Source organism: Ammospiza caudacuta, chromosome 25 (assembly GCF_027887145.1).
Source record: "Ammospiza caudacuta isolate bAmmCau1 chromosome 25, bAmmCau1.pri, whole genome shotgun sequence".
In the NCBI taxonomy this organism is placed as follows: domain Eukaryota; kingdom Metazoa; phylum Chordata; class Aves; order Passeriformes; family Passerellidae; genus Ammospiza; species Ammospiza caudacuta.
The window spans coordinates 6,505,215-6,524,388 of record NC_080617.1 but is presented as its reverse complement, the minus strand read 5'-3'; the positions used below and the strand labels follow the sequence as shown (position 1 = coordinate 6,524,388).

General features: G+C 56.5%; 2 protein-coding genes across 2 annotated transcripts in view; both read right to left on the bottom strand.

Annotated features, from left to right (window-relative positions):
• The window catches only part of MACF1 (microtubule actin crosslinking factor 1), a 146,076-nt gene that overhangs the window by 34,912 nt on the left and 91,990 nt on the right, over window positions 1-19,174 (bottom strand). Inside the window, exon 57 of the mRNA XM_058819643.1 lies at window positions 17,444-18,915. Coding sequence (XP_058675626.1) covers window positions 17,444-18,915 — 1,472 coding nt within the window. The remainder of the gene's footprint in view (window positions 1-17,443; window positions 18,916-19,174) is intronic.
• LOC131567882 (microtubule-actin cross-linking factor 1, isoforms 6/7-like) lies at window positions 126-4,366 on the bottom strand. Its single transcript, XM_058819644.1, has one exon. The coding sequence runs from the start codon at window positions 3,359-3,361 to the stop codon at window positions 236-238; it is 3,126 nt and encodes a 1,041-aa protein (XP_058675627.1). The 5' UTR covers window positions 3,362-4,366; the 3' UTR covers window positions 126-235.

The window sequence follows — 19,174 nt, the reverse complement described above, 5'->3', positions numbered from 1 at the left end:
AGGTTTTTTTTTCTAAAGTCCGTGATTTCCATCTGAGTGACCACAATGTACTTTAATAAGCCAAAAAAGTGCAAGTCAACATTTCAGGTCATCGAGCAGCGAGAATCTTTTGCCTCCCTTACTTACACAATCACACAATCCCCCCCCATCCCAAAAAAAAAACCCAATTTTTTTGCCTGCCAAATCCAAGCCGATCTCAGGAGGGAGAAGGCTGTTTGGGAGCCCAGATCGTGCGTTACTGAGTGGGCTCCCACCTCCCACCCATCCCTGGAGTGCAAAATAAAGCGAATTCTGTGCCTGGAGCCCCGGCTGTGGGAGCCTGAGCAACAAATACCTCGTTATCTGGAACGAATCCATCTGGGAGAGCTGGGGGCCCTTCTGCCATGGCAGCAGCACCGAGGGCTCCCTCTGTGCCCGGTGTCCCCTGCTCCTCACTGGGGCACAGGGAAGGGGTACCCCCATAGCTGCGGGGATGGGGGGAGCCCCTCAACACAGCCCTGGGGAGGGTTTGTGCCCTGGCTGCTGTGGACAAGGGCGTCCCCAGCGCCCTGCTGGGACCTTCTGGGAGGGGTGACAAGGCACCAGGGGGACCCTGCCAAGCTGCCACCCCTGCTGCAGGTAAGCTGGAAACAGGGTCGTCCTCCAAAGCCGCCGCTGCGGCGGGCAGGTGCTCCAGCATGGGCGGCACAAGCGTGATGGCAAAGTCATCTGCGTCCCCCAAGGACACCACCAACGGCACGGGGGCACCACCGAGGTCCCTGGCACCCGAGGAGAGTGGCTCAGCTGCTGGTGGTGGCACGGTGGCGACAGGCACGTCAGCAAAGGGTGGTGGGGCTTCCAGAAGCTCCTCCACCATCAAGGGCATGGCAGTGGTGGTGGCTCCTGGAGGTTCCTCAGCATCCATGGTAGGATCCCCTGTGGCTGGTGGCATCCCCTGGGGCTCCAGGACAGCCACATCTCCTGCTGAAAGCGGGTGGGCTGGAGCAGAAAGCTCCCCAAAATCCCATGGGATGGCAGGCCCTGCAATGGACAACGTGCCAGCAAGCTCTTCAGGGGCGGCCGGGCTGGCAGGACATGGGACCTCCCAGCTGGGGGCAAACAACAAGTCCACATCTGCTTGCAGGACGGCTGCTGGTGTCCCCCCATGTGCGACCATGCCCTCTGCATGGGCAGACCCTTCCAGAGACAGGGCACGGCCCAGGGAAACCATTTCCCATGGGAGCTCCTCAGCAGGCACTGGGAATGTTGTCGGAGCCTGGGAGCCTGGCTCTGATGCAGAGCCAGCGTGGAAAGGCAGCAGAGAACCACAGCAAACATCCCCACTCCCTGCTGGACGAGTCCAGCCCTCAGCTCCACTCCCTGATCCCAAATCTGTGGCTTCATCCTCAGAAACCAGTTCTGGGACATCCCAGCTGGCCACCTCAGTCCTTCCAGGCAGGAGGTGATGGGTCCTGAAGGGATCCATGCCCTCAGTGCCAGCCTGGCTGTGCCCTGGGGGGGACCCCAGCTCCTCCATGGCTGGGGGCTGGCAGGGGGACACTGGGCCAGGACAGGGCCCCTCGGGAAGCAAGTCTTGGTTCTCTTCACCCCACCCCTCTGGAGCACTGGGGTACCCCTCTCCCCCCAGCCCAGCAGCTGCATGTGGCCCTGGGTGGGGTGTCACCCCAGCAGCCACAAGCTCCGTGTCCATGAGTGCATCAGGATCAGCCTCCCCCAGCACTGGGGGGCTCTCCAGGAGGGACCCCAGCCCTGCCATGGCCACGGGGCTGGGGGAGGCCCCTCCGTCCGAGTCCGTGGGGGTGACAGCCAGGGTGTCCCTCTCTGAGAAGGGCTCTGTCAAGGGCTCCAGCGTGCTCAGCACCTGGGAGCTGCAGGTGACATCAAAGTCCTCCAGATCTGACACAACGGCAGAGTCTGAGGCGCTGATATCCAAGGCGACCCTGTGCTGACCCACTTCAACCACCAAGCCAGCCAGTTTGGCCGAATCTGGGTCCAGCCCCTCTGAGTCCATTGGGGACATTTGAATGTCCAGGCAGCTGGGGACAGCTCCATCACCCCCGTCCTCATGCAGGCACTGCTCCTCCAGCTCCAGGAACATCTGCACCGAGTCTGTGTCAGACAGCTCGGGGCCCGTGGGGCTGGCTGGGCGCTCCAAAACCGGAGCAAAGTCCTCAACCCCACATTGCACAGCCACGTCCTCCGTGCAGCATGGGGTGCCACCATCCCCAGGGGACGTGCAGGACAGGGAGGTCCCCGGGCTGGGGGCAGAGCCGTCCTCAGGAGCAGTGGATTGTTCCCTTTCTTCAGAAATATCTGCCAAGCAACAGCTCCTCTTCTCCTCTGCCACCAGAACAGCCTTTCCTCTCTCTGACAGCGTCGCCTCCTCCCACTCCTCCATCATCACCCAGCGCTCGTCCTCCTCAAATCTCAGCTCAGACTCCGTTTTCTCCCTGAGATTGGAGGTGATGAGAATATCCAGCCCCGTATCCAGCAGCTCCTCGCTAAGGCACGGAGAGAGGTTGACGTTCTCCACCGTAGAGTCCGACTCGGAGGCCTCCAGGGTCTCCTGGTGCCCATCGTTGAAGTTCCCCCTGATGAAATTCTTCCTGGCCCGTGGCCAGGTGGCACTGGGCAGCCGGCGGGCCCTGGCCAGCTCCCTGGCACGGCTGTCACCGGCGCTCAGCAGGGCCTGGCGCTCTTCCCGGGGACCCCCATAGCCATCCACGCTGAACTGCTTGGCCCCCAGAGCCTCTGCCGTGCCAGATGCCTTGGAGACGTGCTCCAAGGTGAGGGACTCGGACATGGGCTCGCCGTGCTCGGGCTGGCCCGGCTGCTCGGCCAGCATGGCGCTGGAATCCCGCTTGTCCCGCAGGGAAGGGTTGGAGGCGCCCGCCTCCGACACCTCGCTGAGAGAAGCCCCCATCCTTTCGGCGAACTCGGTGAAGTTGGGAGGCATGAAGGACTTCCACGAGCGCCGGTTGACGTTCTCCTTCTTCTCGGGGTTCGGCCGCCGCTTTGGCGGAGCCGGCGCCGGCTTGGAGACGTCGCTGCTGAGCTTCAGCTGGTCGAAGATGACGCGCTCGTCCAGCTTCTTGGGTTCTGGTGGCCTGGACTCGAAGACGTTGGCAGCCCCCAGAGTGCCGTTGCTGGATATGGTGCTGCCGTCCCCCTTGCCCAGGGTGCTCTTGGAGAGCTGGTTGAGCTTCGATCCCTGATCGATCTGCTCGTTGATTCTCATGGTGTCGTATATCGACCTCTGGGGCACGTAGCAATCCTCTATATAGCCATCCTCATCCTCGCCCTTGCCCAGGCAAGTGCGGTTCTGCCGTAAACAGTCTGGCCGGCTCAGTGGTTTGCCCATACTCTCGTCCTTATGGATGAAGGAAACACCCCGGCAACCTTTCGCCCGCCACGGCAGGAAGCATCACACGGCCAGCAGGTCCCAAACCCGCCGCCGGGGCAGCCTCTAATCCCAAAGTGATGCTACGGGGATGGGAAGTCCCGAGCGGCAGTCCCGAGCAGTGAAACAACTCATCTCACCCCCCTCCCGGCACCCCTAAAAAACCCCATCCATCAGCGGCTCATCCAAAATCCAACAGCTCCGGTAAAAATATTCCAAGCGACAGAAACGGCGGAAGAGTTTGAAGCGCTCTCAAATTATCCCGTCCGTCCTTCTTGACTAACAAAGGCACTGCTTGTCCCGGCCGCTGCCGGCTGGCAGGGGCGAGCGGCTCCGCGCGTTTTCTGCCCAGCTCCGAGCGCCGTGCGAGTCCAGCTGGTCCGAATTAGCCTCTCCCCCCGACTCTCGTGTTTTCATTTGAACCGGGCTTGTCAGCGGATATTCGTACAACTTTAAACACAGGAAGTTCTTCATTCGGGGCAAACTCGGAGGTTTCCTGTCTCAAAAACATGATGGCATTGTCGCTGCCGTCACCTCGCCCGGTGCCACCGGCAGTGGCGGAACCCCCAAAATCCAGCGGGTGGGAGCGCGGCGGTGGCGGCACGGCGGAATCGGGAGGTGGAGGAAGGCTGCTGGGTCTTCGCTTTTTTTTTTTTTTTGCTTTCTCCCCAGGGGAAAAAAAAAAAAAAATTGGCTATAAACCGCATCCAAAAATGGCAAAGGGACGGAGCGGGATGGAATCCCCTGAGTTGCCTCCGGGAGCCGACGGGGGGGACGGGGAGCAGCGGCGGCTGGAGGCGGCTGTTGCCGCCGCTGCTGCCGCTTCTTCTTCTTCCTCCTCTTCCTCCTCCTGCTCCGGCCCCGCTCGCACTAACTTTCCCGGCGGCCGGTGTCGGGCTGCGGCGGCTCCGCGCCACCGGGCGGCCCGGCCATGGCGGGGCGGCGGGGCCGGTACCGGCGGCGATGCGGGGCGGACCGGGGAGGATGGGGATGGGGCCGGGGCCGGGGCCGGGGCGGGCACACACACACACGCACACACCCCCACACCCCGGGGCCGCCCTCCCGTTCCCCTTTCCCCGCCGCTCTCTCCCCTTTTGTGCGCGGCTCAGCGGCCGGGCCGGGGGCGGGGGGCTCCGCGCCGCCCCCGCGGGCAGCCCCCGGCCGGCGCGGCGGGATGCATGGCCGCTGCCTTCCTCCTCCTCCTCCTCCTCCTCTTGCTGCTGCCGTTCCTGCTCGTCCTCCCGCTGCCGGCAGCCGCCTCCCGCTCTGCTTCCCGCCGGCGGAACAAAAGGCCGAGCCGCGCAGGCCGCCGCACGCCCCGGCCCCGCCGCCGCCGCCGCCAGCACCGGCTCCCGCGGAGCTCCAGCCCCGGCGGAGGGCGGGGGGACGCGGGGGCGGGCGGGGGGCGGCGCCGCGGGGCGGGGCGGCAGCGCCGGGGCCGCCCCCTCGCCGAGCCCCGCGGGGCCTCCCGCGCCCCCCGCACCGACCCCCGCCCGGCGGGCCCGGGATGGGGGAACCGGAGCGCGGCCCGGCCCCGGGGAGCGGGGGGGGATGCTCGGAGGAGGCAGCGCGGGGGTGGCGCCCGCCCGCCCCGCCGGGGATGGCCCCTCCTCCGGGGGGAGGCGGCGGCAGCCCCCGACAAAGAGCAGCAACGCCCTGGCTCGGCGGCGGCTCCGGCTCCGGCTCCCGCTGCCGCCGGGCCCGCTCCCCCTCCGGCCCTTTGTCCGCCGTTCCCCGAGCCGGAGCTGGCGGGGAGATGGCGACACATCGGGTGTCCCCCTGCTCCTGGCACAAAGAGCCGAGTTCCGAATTCAGCGCAGAAGCGCGCCCGGAACACCCCCAAAGTAGCAATTTTGCCTCCCCCCATCGCTCTGCCAAAAAGCCGCCCGCGATTCGCCACCGTTCCCCTGAACCACTGCAGGCTCTTTTGGTAAAAATCATGATTTTTATAGCCCCGGCTCTTGGGTAGCATCCTGCTCCTCCCATCATCCTGAGTCCTGTCACCCTCTTTTCCTCCCCCAAAACCCTTGGGTTTAGGAGATGGGGAACGTTGGAAGTGGGGAGGGAGGCAGCCCGGGTGCGTGAATCACCGCTGCGAAGTGATGCTGAGGGAAGTCACAGACTTGGGAGAGAAAACAGGAGGGTTGGGAACAGCCTCCACGCATCTCCAGGCAACAACCCGCCCCACCAGCCACCCGGCCTGCTACTTTGGGATGAATTATGGCATCGGGATAAAAATACAAGGTGTTTAATACAGAAAAACGTGCAGCATTGCACTCCAAAAGCACCAACACTGCGAGAATCAGAGCTCGGGCTGTGCCTTCTGTGCCACAGCTTCACCAAAATCCTTCCCACCTGGCCATGGAGAGCCACAGCTAAGGAAGATGAAATCCTGAATATTTTTGGATGCACTGCCATCCTGAAAACGCCGAGGCTTTGCCAAAAAAGTCATGGTGTGGTGTGGTGGGAGCCCAGCTCCCACATCCCCAAGCTCTCAGCCCCTGCATCCCCATGTCCCACCACCAACCACGGCGTTCCCAAAGCTTTGTTTGGCTTTGGAGAGATGGGAACGGATGTTTTGTGGAAGGGGAGGGGTCGGGGGAAATTGCCCATTAAATGGCCCGAGGTGATCCTCGGATGGAGATTTTTGCACAGTGGGAAACCTTTGGAACCCCTTTTTTCCACCATCAAATACAACCAAGGAAAAAAAGCGGGAGGCAGGGAGGGAGTGAGGATCTGATAGGAGATCCCAAACATCCCCCAGGGAGCTGTTCTGTCCATCCAGGCCATGGAGGGGATCCCAAACATCCCCCAGGGAGCTGTTCTGTCCATCCAGGCCATGTCCCCTCCACATCCCCCTGGACATTCATCTTGCAGCCTCCATCCATCCATCCATCCATCCATCCATCCATCCATCCATCCATCCATCCATCCATCCATCCATCCATCCCCAGCTGCCAACACTGCCCAGAGCGCCCCAACGCCGGGATTTTTCCCCCTTTGGCGGGCGACACCGCAGCTCCTGGTGGCTGCTATTAATGCAGAGCAGCTGAAACAACAAGAGGACAAAACGGAGCCGTGCCAGCATCGGCTGCTCCTCAAGCACCTTGGCCGGGAGCTGCTCCGTTACCGCTCCCGGGGCCCCTCCGCCAGGAATCCCAGGCATCCGGGCTGGGGCGAGGAGGCTTTTTTGTTCCACTGAGAAGGAGGAACGAGCTCTCTCTCTCTCTCCTCTCTCTCTCTCTCTCTCCTCTCTCTGGAGCTGCCCCGTTTCACAGCCAGAAATTCTTTTCCCATTTCCTCACCGAGTCCCGTGCCAGGAGCGAGTCGAGTCTTCCTCAGACGCATTCGCCCCCCTCCCCACCAATAATTTCTGGAAGCGTTAGGGGAAGACTGGGCAGGGATGAAAGCCAGTTGGAAAGGCAAAGATCGCGGCCACAGCTCCTGCAGGTTCCTCAAATCGCGGCTTTGAGGCTCCAAGTGTCACCCCAGCGATGGGGACAGGAGCCAAACAGGGCTGGGAATTGCAAGGTCAGGGCTTTGCCTGAGCTTTGTGTCGGTGCAAGGGATGGATGTGAAGGACATGAAGGTCCTGCCTGATTTTTGTCCTTTCTGGTATTTCCAAGTTTCTTCAAGACCCCTGGTTTGGCTTTTGCTCAGTCTCCAAACCAGTCCCCAAACCAGTCCGGTCACCTAACCCAGACCTGGACCCACCTCAGGTCAGGTCCTGCAGATAAAACACCCTCAGCTAAAACCCACCCAGAGGCTTTCCAAGACCTTCTCCAAGCAGGAACATCCCCATTTGTCTCCTGAACCTGCTGGTTTCAAGCTTTCCTCACATGGCGACCAGCCCTGGCATGTGGGGACGCGTGCTGTCCCTGTCACAGGCTGATGCCACCCTGTTTATGGCTGTGCTGCACCCTGCCACCTCTGCCACCACTGTTTACAGGGCACAGCACTCTTTGGAAACCAATGTATTTTTAGCTTTCTTTTAAAGCATCTCAGCAGCTGGAAGTGAGGTGAGATGTGAGGAGCAAGAGAGATCAGAGGCAGCTCAAGATCTCTGACGGATTGGTCATTTATGAGATCAGAGTGAAACCTAAGGTCTTCTTCACCCTCAAAGCTTCTCTAAAGTCCACCTTGGTGCCCTTCTGCCCTGGGAGTGCAGGATGGATGGAGGAGAGCTCCTATCTTTGTCCTTACAGGCCTTGCTGACCATGCCATAAAATGGAATAGTTTGTGTTGGAAGCTGTCATAAAATAGAATAGTTGTGTTGTCCCACTCCCTGCTCTGGGCAGGGACACTTTCCACTAGACCAGCCTGGCCTTGAGGGCTGGGGCAGCCACAGCTTTTCTGGGTAACCTCTTCCCTGTGTCTGCCATCGTGTGGGTCATCACTGTGTCCCCAGATGTGACCCCAAAGTGCCACCCCTGGGCTGGGACACTGTGCCACGTCCAAGCAAGGCAGGGTGGATAACCCCCAGTGCCTCCAGCCCAGCAGAAGGACCGAGGGCGCGTTCCACCCTCCCTCAGACGCTGCAATAGAAGCACAAAGCCAAATCGAGCGCACACAAAATCTCCCTTAGAAACGGCGCTTTAGGTTGCACTGGGATATTTTAGCAGAGGACTCATGTTTTTTAAAGCTTTTGCTGCGTTTGTCACAAGGTCAGAGAGATTTCTTTCTCTCCCTCTTGCTCTCCTAATTCATTCCTCTCCCCAAATCTCTGTGATTGCCATTCCAGCTCCTGACCCAGGCAGGAGCATTGGGGCCATTCCCACCCGGCTGTGCTGCCCTGGGTGCTCCCTGATCCCTTTGGCTCACAAACCAACCTCACACCAGGGCTCTGCCATCACTCAATCCCTCTCCAAAGGCTCCAGCTGCTCGGGATGCAGGGAGCCAGCACATCTTTAAATCAGCCATTTGGAACCTGCTCATTCAGGGCTCTCCTGCACAGGGCTGTGGGAGGAAACCTCAGCATCCTCTGTGGGGGTCTGCACCTCCCTCCACACGGGGAAAGTTTTAGGAAGAGGTTAAAATCCAAACTCCCAGAGAAACCTCCTGCACTTTGGATGCACAGCTGCAGCGAGTGCTATGCAAAAAAAAAAAAAAAAAAAAAAAAAAAAGTTAAAAAAAATTAAATTTATTTTGCAGGAGCTGCGCTGCAGCGCTCTCCCTGCAAGGCAGCTAATATAGATGTTGGTATAAATAATTCTCCAGAACGAAGCCTGGAGCCCACGTGTTACAGCAGAGCTCAGGCACAGCCCCACAGCACTCAGCGTTCCCATGGAACCCCCAGAACGCCCCAAAACTCCCTGGCAGCAACCTGAGATGGGACTGGGAGAGTCCCAGGGCCCTTGTGCCAGGAGGTGAAACTGCTGAAATGCCCATTTTTGTCCTCAGCTGCTGCATTTCCCTGCAAACTGAAGCACCCTGGGCATCCCACTGCCCACAAAATGCAGAATCTGCTCCCCAGAGCAAAGGGGCACAACAGGGAGATGGGGTGAGTAACAAACTGCTCTGAGGCTCTTTAGGAAGTGAGCTAAGTGTGTTATCATCCTGAGAATCCTCTGGATGGGAGACATCTAAACCACTCCTTCAGCAGGAGAACTGGCAATTGTTCTTGAAAAGGCTGCAGTGACTAATCCAAGCCTGAGTCCTTCCCTGCTTGCTCCAGACTCAGTGGCCACATTTTCTCCCTTCCCAAGCCTGGTTTGGATGCTGTGGGTGATGGAAATGACCCCAAAGATCCCCCTTCCATGGCTGCATCCTGCCAGGACCAGGAGAGGAGCCTGCTCAGACAAAACCCTTCCCATCTCCTCCTCCTCCTCCCTCGGATCCTCAGCTCTCCTGGTCTTATGCAAAGCTGGTATTTTTAGTCTCTCCTGGAAGCGCTGTGAAGTGTCATCACCAGCAGCTAACGAGAGCTCTGGGGAGAGGACATCCACTGGCCATGCCCCTCGGCTCAGACCCGCCAGGGCCACCACAGCATCTGCAAGTGGGTGGCTTTGGGAGCTGCTGAAAGGCACCATTTGATCACAGCCCGGATTGTTTCACGGGCAAGGAAAGAAAAGGAAAGGAGGAGGGGAAAAAAAAGCAACGATTTGGTCGATCTCAGCAACTCTTGGCTTAATTCACTCTTGTTCTTGGGATCGGGGAAGCCTCTGCTGACACGTCAAGGTCAAAGCCCACCCGTGGTTTGCTGATGAACCAGCACACAGCAGCGTTCTCTTTAGCAAGGAGGAGCTCCTGGGCTACCTTTGCTCTCCCCTCACTGCTAACATTTATTCCCAAGGAGAGAAGAGGCTGCCAAGGCCACTGGCAGCACAAGGTGGCCAGGTTAGAAATGGGGGCCAGGCTAGAAATGGGGGCCAGGCTAGAAATGGGGGCCAGGTTAGAAATGGGGGCCAGGCTAGAAATGGGGGCCAGGCTAGAAATGGGGGCCAGGCTAGAAATGGGGGCCAGGTTAGAAATGGGGGCCAGGTTAGAAAGGGGAGCCAGGCTAGAAATGGGGGCCAGGTTAGAAATGGGGGCCAGGTTAGAAAGGGGAGCCAGGCTAGAAATGGGGGCCAGGCTAGAAATGGGGGCCAGGTTAGAAATGAGGGCCAGGTTAGAAATGGGGGCCAGGTTAGAAAGGGGAGCCAGGTTAGAAATGGGGGCCAGGTTAGAAATGAGGGCCAGGCTAGAAATGAGCCCCACCAGGGCTCTGCAGCTCGGGCCACCCTCCCTCGGTGACAGCCCTGTCACCCAGCACAGCCTTGCGCTTACCACCCCCATTTATCACCCCCTTCCCCAACGAGGGGAGATGGTGCCTTTAAGGCAGCTTAACAGCTGTCAGGGAGGAGGCATTTCTGCCCGTGCTGCTGATGCTGAAAATACGAGCCAGAGATACTTTAAGTAGGCCTGGAAAGCGTTCAGCCAGGAGACACCGTCACGCAGCCCGTCCCCACTGCCAGCCCAGGCCCACCCAGCTGCTCCCAGCCCCACGCCTGGCGGGAGCCACACGCATTCCTCCGGGGGCACACAAGGGTTAAAAATACCCCGGGGCACAGCAAGTGGCAGAGAGCCCCTTCCCTGCCACATCCCGTGCTCAGGAAGCCACCTCCCCTCGCCCACCTGCCGGGGTTTGGCTGTTTGGTGGGGTGGGGAGGGCTCAAAAAAGCTCCTGGCCAGCCCATCCATCAGCAAGGTTGTTTTCTCCTCCCTGTGGTTCTCCCAGTGGGAAATCTCTGTTTTCCAATAAAACTAGAGTGGCTTTATCCATGCTCCATCTAAGAAGCCATCACCCAACTCTAGTGGCTACGTGGTCTGGAAGCTCCTAGGTTGGGTGCTGGGGCATCACCTGTATGATGCCACCACTTGTCCTGGCTGAGGACCACTCCTGTCCTGCCTCAGGACCACTCTTGTCCTGCTGCCTCCAGAAATCAAGGATTTTGAGTGTCAATACCTCGTGCCATCAGCACATGGAGTCGCCCCTGCTCTCCAGTCCCATCCAAAATGGGATGCTGCTTTTCCTCTCTGCTCTCCTCAGGAGGGCTGGAATGAGGTGATCTTTAAGGTCCCTTCCAACCCAAAGCATTCTCTGATCTCCAAGAGAAGCCCTGGCAGGAGCAGAGCTAACAGTCCCAGGGAGAACCACAAAAATCACTGAGCTTGGAAAAGATCCTCAAGATCACCCAACAAAGGAAGGTCACAAAACGCCACAATCATCAAAAATAAATGGGCTAAAATTTCTGGGGAGAAACCCAAACTCTGATCCTCCTGCAAAATATCCTCAGTGACACACTGCAGGATGATGGATGTAGGATGCTGGGCAGTCCCCATCCCATCCCATCCCATCCCATCCCATCCCATCCCATCCCATCCCATCCCATCCCATCCCATCCCATCCCATCCCATCCCTGCCTCTGACATCAATGGCTCATGAGCTCACATCAGTGGCAGCCCCCTCCCCAAAACCTCAGGCAGTGACACCTGGGACAAACCCAGGGACATTTCTGACATCACCACTGACTCAGCTCCCAGGTGGAAAGGTTGGAATTACGAGTCATAAATGAAGAGCTGAGAGAAGCTGACACCCCCAGGCAGGCAGGAAGGGGGGCACAGGAACCTGTGTGGGTTCCCCAGCCCTGGCCAGCTTCTGCTTTCTCTCAGACAGCACCACTGGAAGGGCCAGATGAGTAATTCTGGTCTGGGCCTCGCTCAGTGCATCACCACTCCCAGGATTTCTTTCCTGATTTTTATTTTTGTATTGAAGCAGACAAAGAGGGTGCTGGAGGCACAACGGCTGTGTGGGCCCTGGCTGACCTGACCTACTCTGAAATAAAGCACTGAGGCTTCAGTTACTGCTGTCTAGGGATTCTCCCTCCCCCTCTCCATCATCCAGCATTAAACCTTTATTGGTGTGACACAGCACTGCCAGAGTTCACTGCATTGAGGAAATCCAGTTCCCAAAAACCTCCCTAAAAACACCAGGATCCCAAAATCCCATCTCTTCCCTCTGCTGCCTTGGATAAGCCATTACTCACTGAAAGCTGGATGCTGGAGACCCCCTCCTGCTCCTCCCTGAGCAATTCCAGTTCCCAAAAACCTCCCAAAAACACCAGGAGAAGCGGCAGGATCCCAAAATCTCATCTCCTCCTTCTTCTGCCTAGGCAAAGCCATCACCCACTGAAGGCTGGATGTAGGAGACCCTGTCCTGCTCCTCCATGAGCAACTCCAGCTTCCAAAAACCTCCCCAAAAACGTCAGGAGAAGAGGCAGGATCCCAAAATCTCATCTCCTCCCTCTGCTGCCTTGGCTAAGCACTGAAGGCTGGATGTGGGAGACCTTTTCCTGCTCCTCCCTGAGAACTCCAGTTTCCAAAAACCTTCCCAAAAACATCAGGAGAAGAGGCAGGACCCCAAAATCTCATCTTCTCCTCTGCTGCCTTTTCTAAGCACTGAAGGCTGAATACTGGAGACCCCCTCCTGCTCCTCCAATTTCCAAAAACCTCCCCAAAAGTGCCAGGAGAAGCGGCAGGATCCCAAAATCCCATCTCCTCCTTCCTCTGCCTTGCCTAAACCATCACCCACTGAAGGCTGGGTACTGGGGACCCTGTCCTGCACCTCCATGAGCAACTTCAGTTTCCAAAAACCTCCCCAAAAGTGCCAGGAGAAGCGGCAGGATCCCAAAATCCCATCTCCTCCCTCCACTGCCTTGCCTAAGCCATCACCCACTGAAAGCTGGATGCTGGAGACCCCCTCCTGCTCCTCCCTCCTCTCCGGGGTGGGGTTTAATTAACCCTGGGAGGCAGATTTGGGATAAACAGCCCGGCTGTGCCAGCTGCAGCAGGTCCTGGCTCGCCACATTCCTGCGCCCTGCCCCAGCGCCACCCAGCTCAGCTGTGGTGACAGCAGCAGCCTGTGGTGACACAGACACCTCACCAGGTGTCCCTGCACCTGCAGCCACCCCAAAGTGATGGCAGCCTTTGGTTGGGGTCATGTTTGATGTCGTTTTTTTCCCCTTGGGTTTCATTTTGGGGGAAGCGCTCCAAATTCTTGTTTCACGGTTGAGCACGGCTCGGAAGGAATGCAGGGTTGGATCCTGCTCTCATCTTCCTCACGGGGACAAAGTGTCCCCCGGCCATGACACAGCTGAGATTCTTCCTGCAGGAAATGCCCACTTATCCCTGGAAGAGTTCAAGGACAGGGTTTGGAGCAAGCTGGCAGAGTGGAAAGGTGTCCCTGCCCCTTCCCACCCAAACCATTCCACGATTCCGTGACTGGGGAGGCACCAGGATCCTCCACTCCTGAGCACTGTGAGGCAGAGAGCCCAAAAATCCCTCCCAGCTGACCCAGGGCTGAGCTCCAATGCCGTGAATTTCATAGGTGAAATGTGACAGCGTTAAGGGTTTGTCCAAGAACAACACCGAGAATCAAAGAGGGTCCCAGCTCAGAGCTGCCAACGCCAAGCTTTGAAACCCAAGTTCAAAATCCACTGTGTAAAAGATAAACAAAAGCCAGGCTTAAGCTTGCTTAGCCAGGAGGCCAAGCTACCCCAGCACAGATGTCTCCCCCTCAAAACACCCAAGAATTTGATTCCACCAGCTCCATCAGTGGCTGATGGGTTCTCCTTGGCCAGACAGGACAAGCCCATGCCTGGGGCATTCTGGCACCTCTGCTCCCAACCAGAAAACCTCACTTCTTCAGCGCGTAAAGGAGTCTGAGCCACTTGCACTGAGCAGCACAAGCTTCGTCCCATCAGTGTCACCATTTTTGGGGTGAAAAGTTCTCACTTAGGGTCTCCCAGCTGATCTGGGGCTGCTGCTGATGGAGACAAAGCAATGCAGAAACTCCCTCTGCCTTCACGTGAGTGACCCCCCTGTCTCATCTGTACCTGGGGAATCATTTCCCTGGGGGATTCTGCAGTTTGCCAAACTGAATCCACAGAGCTGTTATGTTTAGAAACATCTCAACTGTAGCTCACTCGATTCCAGTCATTAAAATTTAATATCAGCGTAAGCTTTGAGAAACCTGAGCTGACAGCAGAGACAGTGGAGGGGGCAGAAGTGCCCCAGCCTGGAAACTCCTACGAGCAGCTCCTGGTGCTGCCTGGCACTTGTCCCTCGTGCTGAAGAGCCCAGCTTGGCCGTGTGAAGCTCAGCACAAAGCTCCTCCTGACTTTCAGCACCTTTTTACACAACACAGAAGCTCCTCAGAGAGGCAGCAATGGAACCAGAGACACCTGGGTTAAACTCCTGCTGGAGATGAGGAGTTAAAGATGAGGTTCCTTCGCTCTGACAGCTCTCCATGAGCTAAACCCACGTTGTTTCTTCTGTGGCACAGCTGGATCCAAAGCGATCCGTGGGGATGTCCATATAAGCACAGGCTCCAAACCACAGAAATGCCTTTCAGCTGCACTTGATCTCACCAGAAAACTCAGGGCTCCATCTGATGACCCCTTAAAGTCTCCTCCAGATGGGCTTTCTTAACAATCCTGCCACAACCAACCACTCCCTGCCTGGTTTTCCTGGTCACACCCTGGACCCTTGTCCTGGCTCCTGATGGCCGTGGGAGCTGCTGAGGATCTGTCCCCAAAATCACATTTTGCTGAAGCAAAAAAACCCCTCCTGCAAACAAAGCTTCCCCCTGAGCATGATCTGACAGCTGCTTCCCAGCCTCCTGCCTCGGAGGAACCCAGCCAGGAGGAAAACTTACAGCAGGAGAGGGCTCATCCATCCCAAAGCCAGGATTAGTCCCTCTGTGACCTGGGAAAGGGGCTGGGAGGGAGGATACAGAGGAAATGCACAAATGGCAGTTTTCCAAAAGTTAAGGGGGTTGTGGCCTTTTGGGGAAAGAAAAAGGGAAAAGAAAAATACATGGGAAGCTTCAAATGTGAGCTGCTTCCAAAGCCGTCCGTTCCCAGCCTCCACCAGAGCCTTCAACGTTTCTTCTTTATTAAAATGTGGACACAATGAGTCCAGAAGTGCCCACCTTTGTCAGGGCTCTGTTGGCAACTTGCCTGGAGCCCCCGGGGCCATGCCTGATTTGCATCTCATTTACACAGATGTTCATTAAAATTAATGCCTTAAGACATAATATCTGCCTGCATTCGAGCCCTTCTGGACAGACAGAGCGCGACCGCTCGCGGTCACCCCATCCCTCACCCCATCCCTCCCCACAGAGCCCTGCCAGCATGAGCAGCTCCTCTGCTCCACCAGGATACTCCGGGCACGCCCCTGGTTTGCAATCCAAGCAGGGCAAGAGTTGTGATGTTGTCTTAGAATTTGTTGGGAAATAAAAGCACGAGGAGCCCCCCCCGAGCTCCCCATAAAGCACCAGCCAGGGTTTTTTTGCACAGCTCTCCCTCCAGCCCCTGCTGATGCCCTTCCATGTGCAGACCAGGATCTGGGACTGTGTCCCCCTTAGGTAGGAGCAGGAGGTGAAGCTTTGCCAAGATCAGCTCTGCAACCTTTGGGATTTGTGCAGAAATCCCCGGGGATGAGCCTTGCACGGAGGGAAAGGAGGAATGAAGGAAGGAATGAAGGAATGAAGGAATGCTGCTGTAACCATGATTGCTCCATCCTCCCCTCCTGCTTCTCCCCCATTTTCACTCCCCGCCATTACACAGCAAATCCTTCCCACCACTGCTGCCACTTTCACTTTCCCACCCACAGAGGCCTCAAATGCTCCACATGGCCTCAATATCCAGAAAATGACTCTTGGTAAGGATACCTCAGACCCCCAAACCCCCCTGGCTCAGGTCACCCATGCCTTAAGGGGTCATCCCCAAGGTCACCGAGCTGTGGACCACGTGCAAAGCCCACGGTGGGTTAAGCTGCTCCTGCCCAGCCTGGGTTTTGTCATCATTCCTAATGAGAGCTGGGAATAATCCCATGTTCTGCAGGAAAGGTTCATTGATTTTAAGGGCTAAAACCTCCTTTTTGGACGTATTTGTTCCAAGTGACTCTGTGGTGTTTTTAATGGTGAATTTAAATCCTCACCACTGATACCAGCTCAAAGCAAACTGCCCAACACAAGCAATGCCATCAGATGATGTTGAATTTGTCCCATAAATACACTTCAGCTATTTTTTTTTCAGATAGGCAAACCCCAAACCAGAAACACCTTGTCCTGGGGAAGGTTCCACAGAGCTGCTCGAGTGGTGGAACGGGATCAATTAGCCATGAGATGAAAAGTGAATGGCTGTAAAAGTGCCTCTCCCTCCCACCCCCCCATTAACACCAGGAAACAAGCAGCCAGATGTAAATCAGCCCAATCATCAACTCCTGAGCACATAAGGAATAAAAGTTTCACAGCAAGAGGATTTCTAAGCCGTGTTAATATAATTAATGGAGTGTAACAGCATGACCCAACTTCATGATACTGTATAGAAATATATCAAACACACTCCAACTCTTCCCTCTCTCAGTGCTTCATGCAAGCCTTGATGGTCTCCTTGCTGGAAATGTGAACAGCCACATAAAACTTCACCTTGGTTTTATTTCCTTGTCTCACAGTTTATATCTGCAGCTCTTTTTGCACCCAAAATGGATGCAATGTGTGACCCAGATGGAGTGAACAACAAACAGAACAGAGGGCCAGGCAGAGCCAGACCTACAGGATGATCTGATGTGGGCTAGACTCTCAAAAGGCGCAAATTCACAGCTCAAGTGGACTCAAACCCCTCCCTTCCTCCCCCAAAATCTAAATGCCACCCACCCCTACCAGCCCACGAGCTGCTGGCACGCCAACATCACACATCGCCAGGAGAACGGGGATTTTCCTGCCAATCTCTCAATTTTTCCACACCTTTCCACCACAGACTATCGAGTCCACCAGCAGGATTTCACACCCTCCAGAACAAGGACGTTTCAGTGCAAACCCACTCACAAACCACGGCAACAAAAACCACGGAGACGCCACGGCTCGAAACCCACCAAAAAAACCCCACAATGCCAAAAAACACTTTAAAAAAAAAACAAAAAAAACCCCCAAAAAACCCCAAAAAAAGCAAGGAGTGCAAACCCACTCACAAACCACGGCAACAAAAACTACGGAGACGCCACGGCTCGAAACCCACCAAAAAAAACCCACAATGCCAAAAAACACTTTAAAAAAAAAAAAACAAAAAAAACCCCCCAAAAACAAGGAGTGCAAACCCACTCACAAACCACAGCAACAAAAACCACGGAGACGCCACGGCTTGAAACCCACCAGAAAAAACCCCACAATGCCAAAAAACACTTTAAAAAAAACCCCAAAAAACCCCCCAAAAAGCAAGGAGTGCAAACCCACTCACAAACCACAGCAACAAAAACCACGGAGACACCACGGCTTGAAACCCACCAAAAAAACCCCACAATGCCAAAAAAACACTTTAAAAAAAAAACCAAAAAAACCCCCAAAAAGCAAGGAGTGCAAACCCACTCACAAACCACAGCAACAAAAACCACGGAGACGCCACGGCTTGAAACCCACCAGAAAAAACCCGCAACGCCAAAAAACACTTTAAAAAAAAAAAAAAACACCAAACAAAACCCAAATCATCATGGAATCAAACTTACCTTGAAGTCTGCCAGCTGCTGGTTGATGGTCTCCACCTCTGTGCCCACCACCCACTGCAGGGCCTCGTTCTCCTCGGCCGCCGCGGTCATGAGGCTCAGCTCCTTCAGGCGGCTGTAGAAGTCCTCCACGCGGGACAGCGTGGTCTCCACCTGCTCCTGCCGGTTCCTGCCCCTCTCCGTCAGCTTGCTGCACTGCTTGCTCAGCGTCTCCAGCTCCCTCTTCAGCCCCAGCAGGTCGGGGCTGCCCTCGTCCTCCAGCATTTTCTTGCACTCGCTCTCGGAGGACTCGATGTCGCCTTTCAGCCGGTGCAGCTTGCCCAGGAAGGCGCGGACGTCCTCGGCCTGGGACTGGAGGCTGTCAGAGTCTCTCCCGATGGGGCCCATGCTGTCCAGCTCATCATCCAGGTCTGCCAGCTGCGAGAACATCTCCCTGACCCTGCTGTTGAACTGGCCGATCCCTTCCAGCTTGTTCTCCATCAGAGCGCTGCAATCGTTGATTTTCTGTTTGACGGCCTTGAAGTCCTGCTGAGCCACCTCAGCTTGGCTGAGGAGCTGGGAGCAGTCAGATCCATCTGGAGCATCTTCTACCAGGCCCTGAGTGAGGTTTTTCAGATAATCCACCTGCGGCTCCAGGGCCTGCAGCACCTCCTGCTGTGCCCTGAGCTTCTCCAAATTCTTGTTGCTGCAGGCTTGTGGCCCCAGGGCGTCGTAGATCTCCAGATGGTGCTTCGCCCCTTCCAGCTTCTTCTCGATGTTCTTGAAGCTCTCCTGGAACTCCTTGAGCCTCTGGGACATCTCTTCAATGGAGCCAGTCTTGGTCTGCAGCTCTTCTGTGATGGCATCCATCTTGTGGTTGATGGCGGCCTTCTCATCGCGGATGTCATCCTCGTCCGTCTGGGAAGCGTCAGTCAGGATGTCAGCAGCACTGTTGAGCATCTCCAGCAGGGACCTGCGCTTCTCCACATCACTCAGCATGGCCTTGGACCTCAGGAGAGTGGCCTCCAGCTGCACTGGGTCCAGGGTTACCTCCAGCTCTGCCATCTTCGCCTTGCAGTCCTCCACCCAGGGCAGGAGGTCGTCGGCGTGCCGCTGGTACTTCTGAGCTTTCTGCAAGCAGTCCTTGAGCTTGGAGTGCCTGTCAGCAGCCTGCTTGCTGAGCTCCTCCCAGTGTGTTTTCAGGCCCACCAGCTGGTTCTGCAGAGTGGTCTTCTCCTCCCCAGGCTGGACAGACAGCAGCAAAGCCTCTCCCTCGGCCACAATCATCTCGTAGGAGCCGCTGTGTTGGTTGAGGCTCTTCTGGAACTCTTCTTGCTCCTGGATTTGGCTCTGCAGCCTCTCCAGCTTAGCAGAGATGGGTTGGCTCTGGGCTTGCTGGCACCTTTTGTCATCCAGCCAGGTCCTGAGTTCATCAAACATGTGCTGGAACTGCTGGGAGCTGGCGAGCGCTGTCTGCAGCCGGTTCATCCGGTCGGCTGCAGCGGCAACGAGATTAGGAGGCGACAATTAAGCTCAAATCAAATAAGCGAGGTTCAATTATTTAAAATCATCTCAGATGCACCAACTGTGTTTTGATTAACAGGAAGGAGCTTTCCATTGCATCACCAGCCCTTTTTTTCCCCTAACTGATTCATAAATTTCTTAAGTAGTAAGAGGCAGTGGTAATGCACAAGTCTCAGCTCTCCTGACCAGTCTCTAAATGTAAACTCTGAGAAACCAGAAGATGCATCCCAA

Bases quoted from the DNA above. Each gene is read 5' to 3' on its own strand.
- LOC131567882 (XM_058819644.1), bottom strand. From the start codon at position 3,361: ATGGGCAAACCACTGAGCCGGCCAGACTGTTTACGGCAGAACCGCACT.